The sequence below is a fragment of the Lissotriton vulgaris genome, chromosome 2_1 (genome assembly GCF_964263255.1).
Source record: "Lissotriton vulgaris chromosome 2_1, aLisVul1.2, whole genome shotgun sequence".
Classification (NCBI taxonomy): Eukaryota; Metazoa; Chordata; class Amphibia; order Caudata; family Salamandridae; genus Lissotriton; species Lissotriton vulgaris.
Genome location: NC_141687.1, coordinates 1,417,703,636 through 1,417,725,360, shown reverse-complemented (window position 1 = coordinate 1,417,725,360; position 21,725 = coordinate 1,417,703,636). Strand labels below are relative to the sequence as shown.

Sequence of the window (21,725 nt, the reverse complement as noted above, 5' to 3'; positions counted from 1 at the left end):
AGGCTGACAGCAAATGGTAGGCAAACAGCAAAGTAACAATGAGGCACAGTTTGACACTTGAGGTGGCAAATAAATGACAGGTGAGAGGAAGCATTTTCCACAAGTACATGTTTAGTTAGTAAACAGAGGTGTCTACAAGAGAACGGCATTCAATAGGGCCTTGTTTGGGTGACATATACCTATGGATTTTTCCTGATTAAAGTTGTTGTTCAGTATTTTAATATTGCAGCAAGTAGCCCCAAATGTTGGGAATCAATAAAATGTAATCCTCATACTGATGGACCAAGCAACTTATATTTTGACCCGGTTGGTAATTAAACATGATGGTGCAAAACTGCCTGATCTCCAATGCAAATTTGTTCAGCTGCAGGCGCAGTGCATATAATCTAGCCCCATTGCCATTCAACATCCAATAAATAAGAATGCTGAAAATGTTCAGGGACTAATAATAGAAAAGCAGCATATTTGTGAAGTCACAGACTGGAGTAGACTAGAAGTGCCAATAAGACCACACTATCACACAGACACTTGGAGCCAGATCTATCACTTATTCATGCTGCACAGCGCAGTAGCTGCAAATGTTGCGCTGCATGAAAATGAAAGGAGAAGAGCGCCATATTTACAGAAATATGGCTCTCTCCTTCCCTTTCCCTAGTGCCGGTGCTGAAATTAGGTGCCATGTGCCACGGAGACACCTTTGCGCCATAGTGCAAGGCTGTCTCTGTGAGAGTAGCAAAGGTTTTGTACTGGAAGGATAGCCTTCCAGAATAATATACTATGCACATACTGACTTTAGACATTTTTCCTCTTTGTATGTGTGCTGCAAGGTGCATCACACACACAAAAGGGTTGATTCCAATCTCGGTCGGAGGGCTCCTAATCGGATTCGGCTTTGCCTAAGCTGATCCAGAGCTCTTGTATCCAACGGAATCGTTCACAGTTCCGAACAACCGAGTACGATGCCTGGAAACCCTTAGTGCTGACCGAATCAGTTCTGGAAGGCATTCAGAGAGATGGAGCCTTCCGGAGCCAAATCGTGCAGCTCTATGGACTAGGTTTTCCGAGTGAGCAAATATGATGAACCATTCGGAGCACCTTTCCTATTCGATTTGCCTGAATGAAAAGGCTGCCAGAATCGATCTTTGGGGGCCCGTAGAGGCCCCCCTTCACCTGGGGCCCTACCAATCTGGCCCGTGGGAGTACCGAGGGGCTCCCTCTTCCCAACCATGCACAGTGTGACAGGCACCATGGGGTGCCCTTCACAGGGTGCATGATTATCCACAACCACCCCTTTTGTCAATGCAAGCCTGTGTTCGCATTTGGTACACAGGCTTCCATTGAAGCCAATATGAGCCTGACCGAATCGTATCTGGATGCATTCAAATTCATCATACTCGTTTGGTCAGACTCTCCCAATCCGAGTCGTTTGGAAAGCATTCCGGGCCTGAGTCGTTCGGTATGCTTTCCAAACGAGATGGGAATCGATCCCAAATTCAGAAAAGGAAGGAGAAATGAAAGCATTTCTCCTTCCTTGCGCCTATTTCAAAAGGGCGCAGTTCTCTGATGCTAAACCCTGTCTACTTAATTTAGTAAATAGGGTTTAGCGTCCGTAACCTTGGGTGCCTGCATGGGAGCACCCATGCATCACCCATTGTACGCCCTCTGGCGCTAATTAATGTAAAGCAACGCTATGCACTCCTTTGCGTTACTTTCACGTTATCTCCAGCGCTAAACAAGTTTCGCGCTGGAATGCAAATCAAAAAAAAGATTTTGCGCTGATTTGCATCACTTATGTGATGCCGACACAGAGTAAAATCTTAGAATATCTCCCACTTGATTTCAATATATTGTTAACTAGATAAGGCTAAGATAGTATAAATATAAAAGACATACATCACTCAGGATCTCGCCGGCTTTTCTGGCATGAACAATGTCATGCTTGTCAGGTAGGCATGTCCATTCATGGAGATAACGACGGTACTCAATGTCGCTCAGAATCTGCTGGCATTTCTTAGCCAACACATTATTCAGCATGTCATTTGGAATTGTGATCTTTGACTTGTTGTCCTCATAGTTCTTCTTGTAACGCAACTGGAAAAAAAGAGAAACAGCACAAGTCAATTTTTAAGGTACTAGATAGCACACAACAGTATTAAATCATTGATTTGAATTTGAGTGTGATAGCAGAATATTGTAGTCATATCATCACCGGACATAAATATTGCACCTACAATATTGCTTACACAAATATTGGCCCATTGGAGTTAATAACAGAAAATCTACACCCACAGCAACAATATATTTTTAATTATATTTACAATACATTATGCCAGATGATATTTTATAAAGATATCTGGAGATACAACCTTGCATTAGAGCTGCAATCTCACAAACCAGAGTGACACACAGCCTTGGATTAATGACGATTTGTTCATCTGGTCCTACTGTTAGCATGCAGTAAAGATGCTTGGGATAGATTGACTCTAAATCACTTTACGGTAGAAATATTATTCAGACTGTTCCTAGAGAGTACTCGAATAAGTTATGCATAATAAGTATTGCTTAATGTAGAAATCCCTGACATGGGCCCCAGAGACCTCTTCTATTTAAGGATATCACTTTGCCATGCACTCAGTGAACTTCTGTAGTCATCTTACATTAACCTTGTTGCAAATATTGTAACTTGAGAGGTGCAAATACTGTGTCCATTTGTGTAAAGAGCATGAGGCGCCACATGGGCATCAGTCATGACTTCTTAGACTTGCATCAAGTGTCTCCAATCCTTCGGTGATGGGGTTGTTGGGGGCGTTTGAGGTTTATTTGCAATATTAAAGGTTGAGGTATACCTATGGGATCAGAGGCAGAGTAGTTGGAGGTGTATGAGGTGTACCTAGGGAGAGGAGGTAGAATGTATAAAGTGAGGGTGGAGTACTATGGGATCAGTGGTAGTATAGTTGGAATTGAGTGGTTGGAGGTCTGGGATATACCCGTTGGGTATTAGTGATATAGTGGTTAGCGAAGTGTAAGTTGTACTTAGCAGGTCAGAGGCAGAGTTGTTTGAAGTTGGTGTAAGGTAAACATAGGGGATTAGAGGTAGAGTAGTGGAGATGTGTGAGATACCCATTGGGCATCAGAGATTGAGTGGTCCTAGGTGTTTGAGATGTACCTGATATAGCAGATGTACTGAACTTGGAGGTGTGTGATACCTGTTGGGGGTCCGTGACAGAATGGTTGGAGGTGTGTGAAGTGCACCTAGGGGATCACAGGTAGAATGGTTGAAGGAGAATGAGCTGTACATATGGGATTAGAGGTAGCATAGTTGAAGGTGAGTGGTTGGAGTGATGTGTGAGATGTACCTTGTGATAAGGGATAAGCCAGTTGCACAAACCTCATGCACTCACTGGGGGATGAGTGAGGGAGTGGTTGGAAGTGTGTTAGGTGGTCCTCAAATTATCCGTAATGGAGAGGATAAAGATGTGTTCCTTACACCTGAGGATTAGAGACAGAATGTTTGGAGGTGTGACGGAAGAATGACTAAGTGATTCAAAGTGAGTGACGTGAGCATAGTGGATCAGTATTGGGATTGTTGGAGGTGTGTAATGAGACGAAGAGTGGTTTGAGGTTTGGGGGGTTTCCTTATGAATTGATGATGGAGTTGCAAAAGGTGGTGAATGCCTTTTCAGAGTATGGTTGATGAGTTGCATGCGTGCAAACTCCATATCACTTATGGATGAGGAGTTTTTTTGCAACTAATTTTCAGTCTTATTGCAGCCATTTTGTATGTAAACTGCTCTTGCACAAATTGATATGAAAGGGATTGGGAAGCTTTGTTGTAACAGAGGATAAATGTTCACAGAAGTACACAGCTAGATTCTGTCAGCCTCAGTTTCTTATCACAGGTTTACGAGGTGCAGGGCTTTGCCCCGAGTCCTAAGGACCACTTACTGTGCATACAAAGATGGTAAAGCACAGACTGTGGGACATGTAAATGGACAAACCTGGCTGAATATTTTCATTGTGGCTCAGAATTGCCCACAGGGGAATCACAAATAAAATAAGCAGTTCACAACATATGTTATTTTCTCTGTCAGCACCTTCCTGATAGAGTTCTGATTTATACAAAAGCAAATAATATAATTGTCCACATCTTGGCACAATATTGTTTTGCCACTGAACCTCACCTGATCCACTAACAAAAATTGTTAGTAAGTCCTTTCTTTATTTGGTGCTATCTAGTGGTGAACCCTATGATGGCCGTACCTTATTAGACGAGAGGACTTTACCTCACCACCACTACAAACCTACCTATATTTATAAGTGTTGCTGTATTTAAAAGAATTTTACAAAACCTCCAGGTATGTCTTTACTGTCATAGAAACAAAAAGAGAAAGGAATATGCCCTTACCATGCTGCGCGTTTTCTGGAAATCTAAAGATCGGACAACTGATGGGAAGTCACTGATATGTTTTCCCGCGAGGTAGTGGCCCTTCAGCTTCTCATGGAGTGCCTTATATTTCAGCTGAAAGAGAGAGAGAAGAGCGTCACAGTAGGCTGTTCAATGAACAAGGCCAGAAAAGAGGCAAATGCAGCCCAAAATGGTATCACACTTACTTCACTGGAGACGCGGTTGGCGTGCTTAGCTCCAACAAGGGGCAAGTAGTCCGGAGGTAAAATGTAGCCCAATGCCTTGCTGCTGTCCCAGGAACTCTTGTAGAGTTTCTAAAAAAACAAACATTACTGTTTTTCATCCCTCATTTTTAAGTTAAAGTTGTACCTTCAAGAAATGTACCACATATTTTTAGCGTCTGGCTATAGACGGCTTTTACTGTTTGTTGGCAGGTCTAACAGCATTAATATAGAAGGTGCAAGGAACGGCATATTATAGATGTGGGCAGTGTCATTTGGACATTATGTTGTGGGTATTAATGATTGCTGTCATTTTTCACTTAATTTAACATAATATGCATAGAATACTGGCACCACCATGTGCATGATTTGTGTATACAGGCATACATTCAAACCTGATGTGTTGTTTTTTTTGCCAAATGGTTGTTAAAAAATGTCCAAACAAACAGCACTTTTGCTCACAGGCATACGTGCCGTACATTTAATCATTTGCCATACCAAAACTTGTATTAACTATTAATTTACTTTGCCTGATTAATGTGATTGAAAGCGAGAAACATCTCATCATAATCTGTGTGTTCCACATACTGTGCTATAAAGACTTAACAAAGACTGAGGCCTAACATACTCCATCCCTGCATCACCTCACAGTAAATTCTGCAGTGGATTCAAGTACCTTTCTCCTCAGCTTTATTACTTCTAAACTCACTACCTGTAGTCAGATTAGTGCTTTACATGTCCCATGGCACATGTTCCCGAAACAATAGCATCAGCTTGGTAGAAAGGACAAACATGGAATAATAGTTACATTACTATTCAGGTGTCTTGAGAGACAAAAGACAGTAATCCAATCCTTCCTGTATGATACATTTCTAGGGGAACCTCTGCTGGAAATGAATCGCAGTTTGGTTTATTGATTTGCAATCTCACCTATTTGACTCTGTGGACTGTGACGCAATCAGAAATACAAAGCGATTTCTATAAGAATATCTAGTTTAAACTATTGCCCTCAAAAATATTGTACAGATAAGTATACATAGGTAAGTATAGCTTTATGATACTTAACTGTACCTCTACGTACCTTGAAGATATGCATTTCTTCAAGGTGAATAGAGGTGGGATTAAGAATATTAAATCTATAAACACACACACACACACACACACACACACACACACATATATATATATATATATATATATATATATATATATATATATATATATATATATATATATATATATATATATATCTTGATTTACTGGTCATGATATTTTGTAGGACAATGTATTTGTGGCGGATATACTGAGACATAAACAAAAAAATTGAGCACGTTGACTTTGCCTTTCGTATTGTGAAACAAATCAATGGATTCAAAACTTGACTACAGTGAGGACAGAAACATTGCTACAGTCTGCAGACACTGAGTACTATTATTTATTTTCCCTTAATCAAGACGTACAATTCAAAAGTACTCTTCTTCATTAATTGTTGGGTACTTTTCTTCATTAATTGTTGGTTACCAGATCTTACCTCGCTTGCTAACTTCGACATTTCCTTAGAGTGAGTTAACTGTGGAGTTTCCTTGGAACCGATGTAGTGTCCTTTCTCCGAGTTAAATGTTTCTTTGTATCTTAGCTGTAAAGGGGGAAAATAACACAACGTTAACAGTTGCCTTTCTGAATGGTAAATCAACGTGATCGATGTGGGATGATTGTTGGTTGTAAACGGAAGGAAACTGACTTTAACCATAACCTTCATCCCAACAACCTAATCGATATTCCATTTATGGACACATGACTGTGACTTATACCTCCCACATATTAATGTTTTTGGGCACTTGTATAACAAAAAGTGACAAAAAGATAGCAACAATTTGCTAACCGTTTTAAAGGCCCACGTGCAAGATAGTAAATTGCTCTGCGTTGCACTGATGCCTGTGCAACACTAGTAAATGAGGGATGTGTAGCTTACAGAATTCTAATAACAACCCCACATGAGAAGGGGTATTGTCAAATACATCTCCCAATTCCAGGAAAGAGACCTGCGTGAAGGACCTACAACTAGGTACAATCACCCTGTCATAGTAGCCTTGCCATGTTTAATTGCATTTCTATAGGGGCTGTACCAGTATAGCGTAAACAATCTGCTTTAGGGAAGTAGTAATCTTAAGACCCAATATACAGAATTTTATTTCACTAGTATGAGAGAGAACAATATTATCCTCAGGTAGGGTTGCCTGCCTTTGTTTAGTTCCATTATCAGCCAGGAATCGTTAAGACAGCTCTATAACACATGTCAAGGTGAATTTCTCTCATGCTTACTGTTTATGTACTGATAAGGGGAAAAATACCAGCTTTAGGTTATTTCCCTACTTTTTGTAGCAGCATGAACATTACAAAAAAAAGTCATGTATGTAAAAAAACAGCCAGGGCAACCATATCCTCAGGCAAATGGACATGTGGTTCAAAGTTCTTCCAAGGGCCTTCTGTGGCTAACACCACAAAACTCAGAGACCAGAGCAAGGAGTCGGGAGGAACACTGCAAACAAATAGAATGTAAACCAAATGTAACCTACCCAGGACAGGTCTCTATAACTTTTCAACAACTATTCAGAACCTGCTCTATGTTAGATGGAGTGAGATGGTGACTTCTACAATTCGCTTTAGAGATCTCAGTCTTGCAACTCTAGACCACTGAACCACAATATTCATTGGGTATTTTCCCTGGTTCTAGCAGAATGGCCAAAATCAATATCCTAGAGAGAGCATCCATCTTCACGTCTGAGCGTACGCTTACAATAGAAAAGACATTGAAGCTATGCGTCAGTGCACTTCTGGGGCTGACAGAGGCAAGATGGCAGTTTGTCTGAAACCGTAGTGCACACACAAGCTCAGAGCTCCGGCGGCTGACACAATGTGTATCGACAAAGCTTGCTGAAAATGGTACGAAGGCGTAAACGTTGCTAAAAAACCGAGGAGAGGCGGAGATGCCAGAAGAGAAACGTCAAGAAGCATAGAAGCCGGTTTATAACAGATTAGCTACTCTTGGCACGGTGATCGGCTTGGCGGTTCTCCGCTACATACTTAAGACGATCCCTAAGGCGAGCAAAGGAGTCAGCACCAGATCTTATCTTGGGGGCTGTGCTGAAGTCAGAAGGGATGTGGACATGGCTCCGAAAATCGCTGCGGTGTCGGCAACTGCTGCAGCTTGGGCTAGAGCGGCGAGATTGGCACAGCGGGAGATCGTGGAGCAGGCCAACTGGACAGATGGAGGAAATGCAGACGAGGCAGTTCAGGCATCATGCCTAAGCGTGGAGGAGCAGCGGCTCGAAAGGGAAATCTTACCAGCCCATCAGTGATGGATCTGCTGCGCAGGGCCCCAGGACTGATTCCGGACCGTGATGGGAAGCTCAAGCCTGTAACCCCCGGTGAGGAGCGGACTGTGGAACTGGCGAACGAAAGCCCTGGTGTGGGGGATACACACTTAGAAGGACTCATCGTCCCAAATACCCCTGAAGTGCTGATCACAGCGACTCCAGCGACACCAAGAGAGCGTATTGGGGAAGCCTCAACCCCCAATTTCAGCGTAAGTGCTCCCCGGGAGGCGGACATCAGAGAAAACTACGGTATGCATTCATCTTCTTCCCTTACGATACAGAACAATGACACTGGCATAAGAGCTGATGGGGGGCACCCAGCATAACTACTAGTAGTAACTCTAGAAGCGATGACCAAACGCAGTACAAACAAAAATCGGACTCAGACTTTCAAGCATCTCAAGCACCTCAAAACCTTCAATCTATGATAGCAGGCCCCCACACAGCCGTAAGTACCAACAACACTGATGTGGCTGATTTGAATAAAATGAATGAAAATAATATTGACACTGATATCGTTGCAGACTTTGAGAACGACCCTAGCGATTTCTTTTTCTTTTCCGATGAAGAGGGGTGGCCTGATGACACTGCGTCATGCTTGACGGACGAAAGCGGCAGTGGCGAGAAAGCAGAAGTAAAAGCTGCTAATGCTAGACCCAAAACGAATGAAGTGGAAAAAGAGACGCAATGGGGGCGCCGACCTAGATTGGGACTATACCCCGACCAACCAACTCACGAGTCACTCAGGCTTGCCTAATCTTTCACAGCAAACAGATCACCCAGCACGCACAGACCCACTGGCTCCAACCCTTGATACTGTCCTTCAAGCAATCGCATCTCATCGCGAGGAGACCCCGCAGGACGGGCGCAAGGCACAGGCAGCCCTACGTAAAGTACAAGGGGTTGTGTGCAAACTAACCTGCAGCACTTTTGGGGATCGACTGACTGAGCTTGAGTCTAGAATAGTATCTAATGAGTCAGGAATTACTTCGAACCAAGAACTGGTAGAATCACATGAGGCTGAGCTGGCAGATGTCGGGTGGAAACTGGAGGAGTTGAAAATCGCCAGCGCAGAAATAACATGCATTTTGGGGGTCCCCGAGGCAGCAGAAGGGGTGGATATACGCTTATTTGTGGTGAATCTTCTTCGGGATTCATTGCCTGAGCTCTCTAGTTGGGATGTAGTTGGGATGTAGAGGTTCAGTGCGCCCATCGCATGCCATTCACTCTGAAGCTGCCAGCGAAACCCGGGGCCTACCCCCGCGCTATCCTTGTATTTTTTGGCAATTTTCTGCTCCGCCAGACAATTTTTGAGAAAGCCAGGCCTGAGGTGAAGCGCACTAGGAATGAGATTACCTACTTTGTGCATCTTGATTTTAGCCATTCCACTGTCGAAAGACGGTGGAGGCTACGCCAGCTAATTAAGCCTTTTCAGGATAAAAAAGCAGAGGCCTATCTCAATAACCCGGCACGGCTTAAAGTAATCTAAGGGGGCCAAACTAATTTTTTTATTTCTGAAATAATAGCTAAAAGTACCTTGATGGGCTAAGCTAAGCTAAGTCAAACTTGCTGAAATCGGAAATATGTGAAGAAAATATAAGAATGAAATGATTAGCATGTAACATATCTAACCTAATGCTTGAGTCTCTCTTGGGGGAAAAAAATAAAATAAATAAAAAGAAGAGAAAGTAACGAAACCCAGTATCAGCATATATGATATGATATAAATAATTTGGTATTTATATGTGTACAAACTGAAAATATTAGGTCGGGCTCTGAGCACGTGTTGCATGCTCATCACCACCAGACTCCAATAGAGTCGGTATGCCTCACTATGGGTGTGGGGAGGGAGGGGGGAAGGGGGGGATGGTGGTGGGAGGGCATGGGGCAAAAACATGCAAAAAAAGCAACTCCAACTTGAAAATGGAATTTAAAATTGATATAATTAACTGTGTAAAATTAACAAAAGATGCACAAAAAGATCGAGATGTTTGGGCTGAAAAAAATAGAAAAATTACTAGACTAGGAATACAGGCTCTAAGGAAACTCCTCAGCAAATTACAATGGGAAAGATAACGATATGTACATGGAATGTGGCAGGGCTCAATGATAGAAATAAGCGTGCCCGCTTGAGCGAAATAATTAAGCAAAATTCGGCTGACATAATCTGTCTCCAAGAGACTCACCTGCCCTGGGATAAGAGGGATCTATTAAAAATTAGTGCATACAATCTGCTGGTCTGCTCCACACAAAAATCGAATATTCGTGGTGTAGCTATTTTAGCCAAAATCTCCCTAGTAAAAGCGTACGTAAAGCAGCGGACATTCAGGGGAGGTGGGCTATTTCACAGCTGGCCCTGGGTATAACTATTTGCTCAGTTTATGGGTCAAACCAGGATGACCCTTACATTTTTGAAAACCTGGAACTTGAACTTGCTTCCTGGCCAGGATCGCTTGTATTCTGTGGGGATCTTAATATCTCTTTAGGGCCAGCATTTAGAAAACAGTGCAAACAAATCGATTCTACACTTATTACTCACATCCCCACAATAAGTATGTTAGAATAGACTACATATTAGTCACAAGGGACCTGACTAATCAAGCAACAGTGTGTAAATGGCCGAAAATAATTTCTGATCATACTGCTTTAATCCTTACAATTGATCTAATTAGTTTTACCATACAACGCTCGAACTGGATTTTCAATAGGAAACTCCTGGTTAATAGAGACTACATAAACTTTATAACTAACTGGGCGCAAGGATTTTTCGATATAAACCGTTTTAGTGCTTTTAGGGGGGTGGTGTGGGACTGTTTTAAAGCTACCCTTAGGGGGGAGACAATTAGTTATGTGGCCAGAATTAAAAAACAACATAACAATGAAAATCGTTTACTGATGACAGAGCTAGCCAGAGCTGAGGAAGAACATGTTGCATCAATAGCTCGGGGAGAGGATGGGAAGCATACGATGCAACGAATGCTGCTATTAGAAACAGATCTAAATAATGGACTTACACAGAAAGCAGCAGAAACCTATCGAGCACATCAAAGCAATATGTATGAGAACAGAGAGAGCGTTGGGAAGCAACTAGCTCTGCGCACTAGACAGAGGATTTCTTATAATACGATTACATCTATTAAGTCAGAAGGCCATGAATACACTAAACCAGCTGATATAGGTGAAGTATTTCAATAATACTATCAAAAACTTTATCAAACGAATAGAATAATCGACACTGATGAAATCGGAATATTCCTAAGGGAATTTTCAACTAGTACAGGATGGATTAGGGCCATAGATATCACAACGAAAGAAGATCTTGAAAAAGAAATCACCCTTACAGAACTACAAATTGCTCTATCCGCCCTTGCCTCGGGGAAAGAAGCAGGTCCCGATAGAATCCCAATAGAGCTATATAAAATTCTAGGAGTACAAATACTGCCTTTCCTACTTGACTTGTTCATTGGTATACAATGGAGCGGCATTCTGTCACGCCTGCCTAGCCTCCGTGGAACTGAAAGACGAACTGACGAGACCAATCCAAAATGGCCTCGCCGTAATGCGCATGCGCGAGGGGTCCGAACCGGAACATAAGCTCGCTTTGCCCGGCTCTCAGCGCTTTGCGCTCTAGTTTCTATCTCTACCGATTAGTTACTTCCGCTCGGCCTTTTCCTGTTACGCGCCCCTGTTTGTCATGGGCATCCCTTCATTGATCTGAGTTACGGCAACCCCTTTTCAAGTGTTGTTCACGTTTGCTTGTTTATTATTTCCTGCCTTGGATAAAGGTATTGTTGACCTTACCTCTCACCTGGATTCCGGAGCGGTCCTTCATGCAACTGATACCGCTTTCCTGATTCCTTGCCGAGGCTCTTCCTTCCTGATTACCTCGCACCGTGTATAGTGTCTCCGGTGATTTCTCAGGGGTATTTCAGAAGAGTTCTGCCTCATCCCGGTAGACCCACAGATCCTATTTTATGTGGGTGCTACGTTCCCTTCCTTCCCTCCCTCAGTGCCGGCTGTCTTACCCCAGTGTCATAGTGACTTACCATGCCCTGTTTCTAGCGAACCCGTTGTTGGGCCTGACTAAGGTCCCGTCGAACGGCCGGTATTTGCGGGAGCAGTGGTGCGAGTGGTTTACGTGGCATTGTGGGATTTGTGGTCCGCCTGGCGAGTTTCCTCCTTACCTTTATTCCCTTATTTTTGTGTTCGTTCTCTGGACTTCCCGGATGCTGGCATACAGTACAGGGACCTGAAGAACCGGTAAAGCGCTTGTAGCGCACTATATTTACATTGCGTTCTTGTTGAAGTTTCTATTGGTGTTTATGTATGCATTTATTGCCCTCCCGGCAGCTACTTCTGTGATCCAGACCTTTTACTATACAAGACACCTTAGCTGGGCTGTGGTTCTGGTTGGGTAAGAAGTATAAATATACCCTTACTTAAGTACATACTTGTGACATACTTAGAGGTAATATTCATACCCCTCAATCAAGGTCATACTGAATATCAATAAGTTCCATGATCACATGTATATTTCCAGAAGATATCCTAGTTGCTTTCATTGACACACCATTGTGCTATCAGGTAAAGGTGGTTTATGTATTAACATTGGGGGCTTGTGGGTTGACTGTTGTTGTATTAACCCATTATTCCTTTTAGCTTCATCTTCCACTTGAAGAGAAGTGTCCGAAGAGTCCAGTGTTTTGTCTCCCCCTACTTTCCTTGTTTTGTTCCCTCCTTTCCCTCCATATCACCCTTGTATCCTAGTGTTTGATAGGCTTGGCGGTGTTGGGGGGAAGGGTTGGGGTTCTCGTCGGCTCCTGGCACTCCTGCGGAAACTGCTACCGGATCCTTACACATTCCGCCAGATTCGTGGAAAGAAACAAATATAATCATCTTCTCTAAAAAGGGTAAACCAGCGGATCTGCCATCATCATACCGCCCAATCTCTCTGATCAACTCTGACTCAAAGCTATATGCTAAGATCTTGGCTAATCGGCTCGGGTGGGTCGTCGAACATCTGGTCTCCCCCTGACAACATAGCTTTATTCCCGGCAAGGGCACCACGGACCATACTCGAAGAGTTATCTCACTCTTTGATATCATGGCTGGGACCGGGGGCCGGATGTCGATGATCCTTCTCGATGCTGAAAAAGCCTTCGATCGGGTGTAGTGGGAATTTCTTTGGAGTGTATTGGAACAGAACAATCTTGGGCCCAGGCTGGTTAAGGCAATTAGAGCAATGTATCAAGAACCAACAGCTAAACTCCAGGTAATGGGTATTGAATCCGGGATAATTAAGATAACGAGAGGAACAAGGCAAGGTTGTCCTTGCTCCCGATACTGTTCGCTATGTATATTAACCCCCTGATTGTAAAACTTTTACAGAGCCACGTAATAAAACCAGTTACTGTTGCTTTATATGATAGAAAAATACTCGCTTATGCTGACGACGTGTCAGTACTAACACCGAACCCGTCTGAAGCATTTGTGGAAATAGAGGCTATTACACAGACATTTGGTCATTATTCCAGATACTCTCTTAATAAGGACAAAACAATCATCTTATGTACAGATAATATAGATTATGTTGATCCCAGAAAAGCAGAAACAGCAGTTTACCTTGGGGTATGTATAATTACAAAGATCCAAGATATTTGTAAACTAAATTATGAGCCTCTAATAACGAATATAAGAAAAGATTTAGTGCGAGTCAATAGCCTACATTTGTCAATCATTGGTAGAGTAAACTTTCTAAAAAATGAATATTCTTCCTAGGGTATTATATCTGTTCCGTGCCATACTTTACTTATTGAGGACAATACTATTAAATCTCTCGAATCACAAATGGCTAACTTTGGGGGTCATTATGATCGCGGACGGACTTGAGTCCGTCCGCGACCATAGAGGAGGAGGGAACCTCCGCATGGCCTGCGGAGTTCCCTCCTGTGCAATTAGAATGTGACCACCACCCTGGCGGTCACATCCTCTATTTTTAACATTGCGGCGGGTGCTGCTTCAAGCAGCACCCGCCGCAATGTTAAAAATGAAAGCTGTGCATTTGCATGCACAAAGCGGCAGGCACCGCGTGGTGCCTGCCGCTCTGTGCACGCAAATGCAGGGGGGTACCATAGGTACCCCCCTTGTGCACCCCTGGGGGCCCTCAACGGGCCCCCAAACAAGAATCCGTATGCCTTTGCACGGTGGACATGCCGCCATGTAAATGCATTGAAAATCAGACATCCTAATATGCCTGGCGGTGTCTGAGAGACACCGCCACCATACTAGGCCTTTTCCGCCGCGGTTGTAAGCCAACCGCGGCGGAAAAGCAGCAGACCTAAACCAGGACCCCCCGGCCATCCTAATGTGACGGTGGGTCTTTGGTGGGTCCCCAGAGGATTTTCTGCATCCGCCGGGCCGGCGGTGGCTTCCGCCGGCCCGGGGGATGCGGAAAATCCTCCATCATAATGTGCCCCTTGCTCTGGCAGCACGGAAAGATCAGAAGGGCTCTGAAATATTTATCGCTGCCACAAGATAGGGGCAGTCTAGCAATCCCTAATATGATGCTCTATCTATGGGATGCCCTTCTCCAACAAATGGCTCCACTTTTTTACACCTCGGATGACACTGAGAATACAGGGGGCATAGAAATACCATCAATTTATGAATTGTCAATTGGAAAGAAAGCCAGAGGGCTCTTGCTGAGACAACTAGAGCCAAGTTATTTAAAAAAAATAATTCAAAGTCATCTGTAATGCATGGAAGGTATGGGGGGAAAATCTCTAAATATATGGCAATCCCTAAATTCAACAGGTATACTCCCTTGTGGCATTCCACGCTATTACCTGGGCAGGCTAATGACGATATTGCTAAGAAATGGGAAAGCCTGGGCATTGTTACAGCATGGGACTTTTTGGGAGATGACCCAAATGTCAGATTTTTAAACTTACAGAGAAACTTTGAGGTCTCTAACAATGACTACTTTAAATACATTCAAGTTAATACTATTTTGAGTCTAACAATTCCCAATATTACACTAGGAAGGATTCCACTCTTAGAGACTATAAATAAGCACACAACCAGAATTGATACAATATATGGTTTGCTTCTCGAAAAACTCCAAGACGATCTTGAACATACGGAAGTATTATGGGCTGGTAAATTGGCTAAACCAAATGTTGATATTGATATGAGCCTACTATTAACATCACACTTGCTCTTATCATCTAACCTGAAAGCCCAGCTATGTAAAACCATCTAAAATGTGTATTATACCCCTGCTAAGCTCCATGCATGGGGTAAAAGGTTAAATGACGAATGTCCTAGGTGTGGACGGGGTCCAGCTACCCTAATACATATGTTCTATGAATGCGATAAACTAGCATCTCTAAAGAAAATGCTATCTGAATTCTGGGAAGAGGTGTTTGGGCATAAAGTGGCAGAATCATCCACTCTTTATATTCTTGGCTACGATAGTACTCTTGATCTAACATAGAAGAGGAATCATGTTTGTTTATTGGTACAGCGGTCTACAGAATAATACTGGCAGCACACTGGAAAGATGTAGATCCACCGATCTTTCTGATGTGGCTAACCTGTTTTCTAGGGGTATATAACCAGGAAAAAGCTATTTATGCTACTAGGGGTAGACATACTAGAATACGTGGTAGTAACATCTGGTCCCCAATAGCAGCCTGGAGTACGACTACAAGAAATGTATAAGATAGAATGTGCCCATTATAATATGTATTTTATTGAGTTGTTGGAATATAATGACTGACCAATGATTGTAATGAATTGGACTGTATATCTTAGCTATTTTGTATTACTTAGGAACATTTTTCTTTTTTTATATCTTTTTATAAATTAGATACCTGTATGTTTCTTTATCAATCTGTATATGTATAAATTGGAGTTGCTTAATAAAAACATTAAAAAAACAAGAAGCTATGTGTCAGAGCATACCTATTTTAAGATTCAATACTTACATCACTTTGGTTGATGTTATTCATGTTTGCTAAGACAATCTCCGGCGTATCAACCACATGAGTGAATTTTGCAAAGTTATCCTGGGCATCTTTCTTGTAGGCTCTCTGAAAGAGGAAAGAATATTGTGTTAAAATTCCATACTTTCTTCATGGTGAGAGATGCTTTGAAAGCTGAACGTTTCACACGAATGTCACATACTTCGTTCACCAGTTCCTGGGCCTTCCTGACTTTCTGGTGTTCCACGGAGTCCAGAGGGATCCACCCACAGCCGCGAATCCATTCCATGTCCTGTTTGTAGATGCTCTGAAATGTACCAATAAATGTATGAGAAAGAGGCAAGCAGTGATCTAATGCTGGATGAAGGACAAGGCCGCCTTTCACTGATATGGATGAGCGCTCTTTACTCAAGAAGTTATCAGTGTGATCCACCCACAGCCACAACTCCATTCCATATCCTGTTTGTAGATGCTCTGAAATGTACCAATAAATGTATGAGAAAGAGGCAAGCAGTGACCTAATGCTGGATGAAGGACAAAGCTGCCTTTTACTGATATGGATATAGTGCTGATGAATGCCCAATGCATGGTCAAACCTGAGAATGAGCAGTTCAATTTGTGGCATCAGATGCAATCTCTGTGCACACAGTGTACCTATGCTGAAATAGGCCCAGAATAAAATCGACCCTGAAATTAAAATGCCAGGTTGCTTTTCTTTCAGTACTTCTAGCAGGATTTTCAAGCCTTTTTAAATCTGATTTCAGTGCTATATAGATTTCTAAATATTTGTAGCCTGTCTATGCCATTCTTATGTTTCCAGATTATAATACATGAGGGGAAAAAACTTAAGAGCATAAAATCACAAAGCAACATTTTATAATTGGAACTCAACTGCAAAGACAATAAAATGGTGAAAAAAGAGGGGCAAAGCCCCTATCGCCACTACAATATCTGAAAAAGTGGCATTGTGGTGGAAACAAGGGCTTATAAATATGGCCAGAGTGTTTTTCACTACAACTCGTATTGCTTCTATCCTATCACAAAACTGCAAATTCTTTAGGCCAGCTGTAATGCTGTCTCCTTTTTACCTATTTATTGACCACCTATAACTTCTGCCTCTGTCAAAACTACGTAAAGTTTTGTCAGTTTGTTGCGATCAGGTAACAAACTGATTATGGAGGACGATAGGAGTTTGTGTGTATTATATATCAGTGCACATCTCTTTTTGTTGCAGGACAAATTCATGCAGATTGACATTTACGTCTATTGGGCCATTTACTATTGTTTCGAAATTGGTAACATTCTTGCAGTCACAGTGCTAGCTTTTTGAAACAGTATTGTAAGTGCAAGAAAGATGCAAATTGTTTAATAAAGTTTTTTTTAATTTAATTTACTAATCATGTCCTTTGTTCTTTGAGGCTTCATTTACAGTACCCTGCTATTTGGGAGGTATTCCTGCACTAGGTAAATACTGAACCAGCAGCTTGTGATACATTATTGGGAGTGAAGAGCCAGATGTATGACCGTTTTTTGCAAGTCACAAATGGGAAATCAGCCCGTTTGCCACAGCAAAAAAGGATGGTGGTATGTGCAAACGCTATTTTGTGAATCAGTGACTCGCAAAATAGTGTTTGCGAGTCGCTATTTGGAAGGGGCATGCCAAGGACGTCTCTTCCTAATAACGAGTCAGAATGGTATGTACCATTGAAAACACTTGCAATTTACCACTTACTTCAAGTAGATGGTAAGCCACTCGTAGAATAGAGGGGTCCCCATGGAACCCCTTCTCTTTCTGAATGGATGAAAAAATGTTTTTAATTCCCACGGACCACTGCCTACTTTTAACAAAAATGAAACAGAAACTTTTTTTTTTTAAATGCAGCTCGTTTTCCTTTGAGAAAAACGGGCTTGCTACAAAAAACAGCTTTATTGAAAAAGCAGTCATAGACCTTGTGGTCTGCTGACCCCAGCAGGCCACCATCCCTGCGAGTGCTGGCCATTCCCAATGGGTTTCAAATTGCGACTTGCTTCATGAATATTGATGAGGTAGGTCATATGCGACCCCTTTAGGAATTGCAAACAGCTGTGTGAGATACTGTTGTAATTCCGTTTTGAGAGTCGCAAATTGCGAGTTGCAAAACATCGTAATTTGCGATTTGCAAAATAGAAAGGTAGTACATCTGGCCTGGAATCCCTTCCCTGCTGAAGTTCTGCAGTTTCTCCAGTTCTGAGATGGAAACTTTGAATATTGTGATACTTTCCAGTCCAAATTCCTGGTAAAATTTGTACAGGAAAAAAAATTAGGATTTGTACACAAGTTGTAATTCTGAGTCAAGCACACACTGAATTAGGATCACTCTGGAGCTCAAAATGAGGCCATAAACATTTAACTCCGTTACTTACGTCGCTTTGCAACTCGTAGGCTTTTTTGGCTTGGATGCAGTCATTCTGGTCAGGGTGGCAAGTCCATTGGTGCAGGTAATGGCGATAATCGATGCCACTGGCCAACGTCTGGCCCTGCTTGGCTGTCACCAGGGACACCATGTCTTCAGGTATAGTTATCTTGCTCTTACTTTTCTGGTATACTTTTTGGTATTCTCTGTCGTTCTGGATAAGGCCTGCATGCTTAAACCATACCAGCTTGGGGTCATCCTTCATGGTTTTAACTCCAACATAGTGACCTCTTTGCTTAATATATTCTGATTTGTATTTGAGCTGAGGGTGGAAAAGAGATTGCATCTTAATTAGAGTGTATAATTTACCAGTGAAAAGGACACAGTGCACACTGTAAAAAAGTAAAGAATGATCAGTGCACATGACTTGCCTTGAAGCAAAAGCAGGAACTGAAATCAAAAAGATCTGGTCTAGAAACATGGAAGTAACTTTTGTGTGAGATGAAAAGTTGGAGCCCACCACCACAGAGCTGATGGACTAGGCCCTATGTCCTTTTATGCCTTGATAAGTTTACTTCATACGCACCATTCGGACTATTGCTGAATCCATGGAGTGCAGGACTTAGCAAAATCAGCTCCAAAATCAATTGAAATTCGCACTATAAGCCTCTCTAAAACAACATATGGGCATTCAATACAATCTAAATAAAGAAACGCAAATAGAGTTAAGGTTTTTGAAGGAGGGAGAGATGCTGGTAGTATACTTGGGCCTAGAGATGCTTATCTCCCATCAATATGTAATGTTCTTTTACAGATGGTTTGCAAAAAAACCAAATGATCAACCATAAACTATGCTTCCTGATTCTCGTGAAAGGAGGCAGTCCCTTCCTGATTGAGGGTAATAGTGGAAGCATGTAGCGACTAAACAAGGTTTATAGTTCTTGGCCTGTATACTTTAATCAAGGTGGAGATCAAGAGGTTGCAGTAAAAAGGCGTAACCAAGCATTTGAATTCTATATCTTGCATAGATGCAAATATTTTGCAAAATCTGAGTATTGACTAATGATTGGAGTGGATGTGGATGATAATTTTTGAATCTGAAAATCCTTTTTCAAATAGTGGAAAAGGCTTAAATTATTTTTAAATAATCATGCTATTAAATAAGCAATGGGAGGTGTTGAGTGAGGAAATGGGTTTTGATTTCTATTGAGACTTAAATCAGTCTGGGGCAAACATTCACATAGTTTGAGAGAATGGGGACACAAATGCAGGTTTATCTCCATGTCTTCATTTTTTGTATATTCAGAATTCAAGCATGGAAGAGATAAATAGATGAGAACGAGAATTTACTGAAAGCGTTCCAGAGCACCTGTAAATGTTCCTATGTCAGATAAAATCGCTATGAAGATTAAATCAATGCTCTTACCTACAGTGGGAATTATGGAATATTATTGCTATAATTTAAATTCCAAGGGCTGTAGTTAATGAGGTTCATATCAGGCAAAAACTGCGGACTAATCCTTGACTAGGCAGTTTACATGGAACCACTGCTCAAAGACTCTAAGGGATATCGCCACCAGAACGTCACTTTTAGCGATGTTCTGGAGATGATGTCCCCTTCTGGTGTCAATATCCCCTGGTTTAACACCAACTTGTAAATGAGCCTCCTTTTCACACTTCACTTAGTGTGAAAGGGGCAGGCAATGGCTGTTGCAGTGGGTGCTCCACCGCAATATCCATTGCTTGTTGACTCTGCCAAATATTTACAAGGCTGGGGCAGCACCAAAACGAAGGCCAGGGAATAATTGGTTTTAGACAGGCGATACGAGGAGAAATTATTAACTTGTCCTCGTTTTTTGCTCTTTCCATATGTGCTGCATTCAGTCAGTTTGTGCCCCAGATAATTGTCAAGAAAGAGGACACAATGATAATCTTCAAACGATTTTCTCTCATAAACAACTCGAGACACGCTTACCATTGATCGTGAAAAAAATACTAAAGAAAATATATGGTATTTGAAAGACCTAGTTCATTTTTATGATTTAAATGTTATATGTATATGCCTGTTTTGATCGTGTCCCCCACAAACTACGCACAGAAAAATTCCCATTTGGTGAATTAATGTCTCACTTTTAGGTTGAATAAGGGTGTGCCAAAATTCACTTTCAGAATCATTCAATTGAACAGGATTTCGATACTATTCCTATATAAGTCACAGTGTTACAAAATGTGGAGACCGCCCTTACCTCACTCTGGGCTACGTTTGAACGCTTGGCGTGAGTCAGCTGTACAGCATCCACAGGCAATTTGTAGCTGTTTGCTTTCGTTTTGTCCCAGTTTTCTGTGTAGAGTTTCTAAATATTCAGAAAAGAAAAAAATAGGTCAGAATACAAAAGATAGATTGCTTAATGGAGGTAAGGTAAGTAAGTGAGTTTATTTCGCATGATTAATTAATACCTTTGCAATAGTGTACATAGAACAGAATAAATAAAAACAAGAGTAATCTCATGTTCACAATCGGTTGGGACTGAAACGTTTTGTGTAAATTGTGTTAAAAAGAGCTAGATGCTTAAAAGAGTTCTAGGACATATGCACATGCATCTCTTTGTTTTTTTTAAAGTCCACAAGAGTTTGAAAGTTCTCACACTGTACATCTCACATGGATAAGATGAAAAAAAGACTTACATGGTTAATGTTCTTGGCTGCTTGACGAGCTGTGTTCAGCAGAGGTGAATCGGTCGTTACCGTATACTTAGTTTTTGCCACATTCCAAGCCTCGTGATATTTAATCTAGAAGACAAACAACGTCCATCGTGAATAATTTTTAACAGTTGTAACAAAATGTAAAGGGCTGCTATAAATGTTGCCTACATTTGTCAAAAAACAGGAATTTCTGGAATCTACAGACATAGAATTGGTGGTGTTCGTGTGATTTCTGATGGTCAGGAGGGAGGCTGTGGACACTAGTACAAGCCTGTGTTTGTTGTGGGGACTTGACGCAGGTAACACAGAAAATTTACAGAAAATTTACAAACACCAAAATCTGAATGTTTCGGTAATAACTGGACCTTGTTCCTCCATTAAAACCCGGCCGGCTTGACCTGCTATTGGGGATATTGACAGTACTGCAATTGTAAATGCGAGGTGCAATAAAATCTGCGCACACTGGAATTTCAACAACTGCAGAGGTTTGTGCAGAGTTAGGAATTCACTGACTATGTTATAATTGTTCTCTAACACTCACTAAGTATAATTACCTCAATTCGGTAAAAAAAAAAAAAGAACATTCATCTCATGCAACAGCAGCACGGCTCAAAATTGCAGAATCAGCCACACAAAATGAA

The 21,725-nt window shown here is 41.8% G+C and overlaps 1 protein-coding gene across 44 annotated transcripts in view; it reads right to left on the bottom strand.

Annotated features, from left to right (window-relative positions):
• NEB (nebulin) overlaps positions 1–21,725 on the bottom strand; it is a 402,407-nt gene that overhangs the window by 145,664 nt on the left and 235,018 nt on the right. For all 44 annotated transcript variants that reach the window (XM_086957193.1, XM_086957196.1, XM_086957192.1 and 41 more), the window contains 9 exons: positions 21,067–21,171; positions 20,628–20,735; positions 18,392–18,703; positions 16,191–16,295; positions 15,992–16,096; positions 6,158–6,262; positions 4,612–4,719; positions 4,406–4,519; positions 1,894–2,091 (listed from right to left, as the gene is read on the bottom strand). In XM_086957193.1, coding sequence (XP_086813319.1) covers positions 1,894–2,091; positions 4,406–4,519; positions 4,612–4,719; positions 6,158–6,262; positions 15,992–16,096; positions 16,191–16,295; positions 18,392–18,703; positions 20,628–20,735; positions 21,067–21,171 — 1,260 coding nt within the window. The remainder of the gene's footprint in view (positions 1–1,893; positions 2,092–4,405; positions 4,520–4,611; positions 4,720–6,157; positions 6,263–15,991; positions 16,097–16,190; positions 16,296–18,391; positions 18,704–20,627; positions 20,736–21,066; positions 21,172–21,725) is intronic.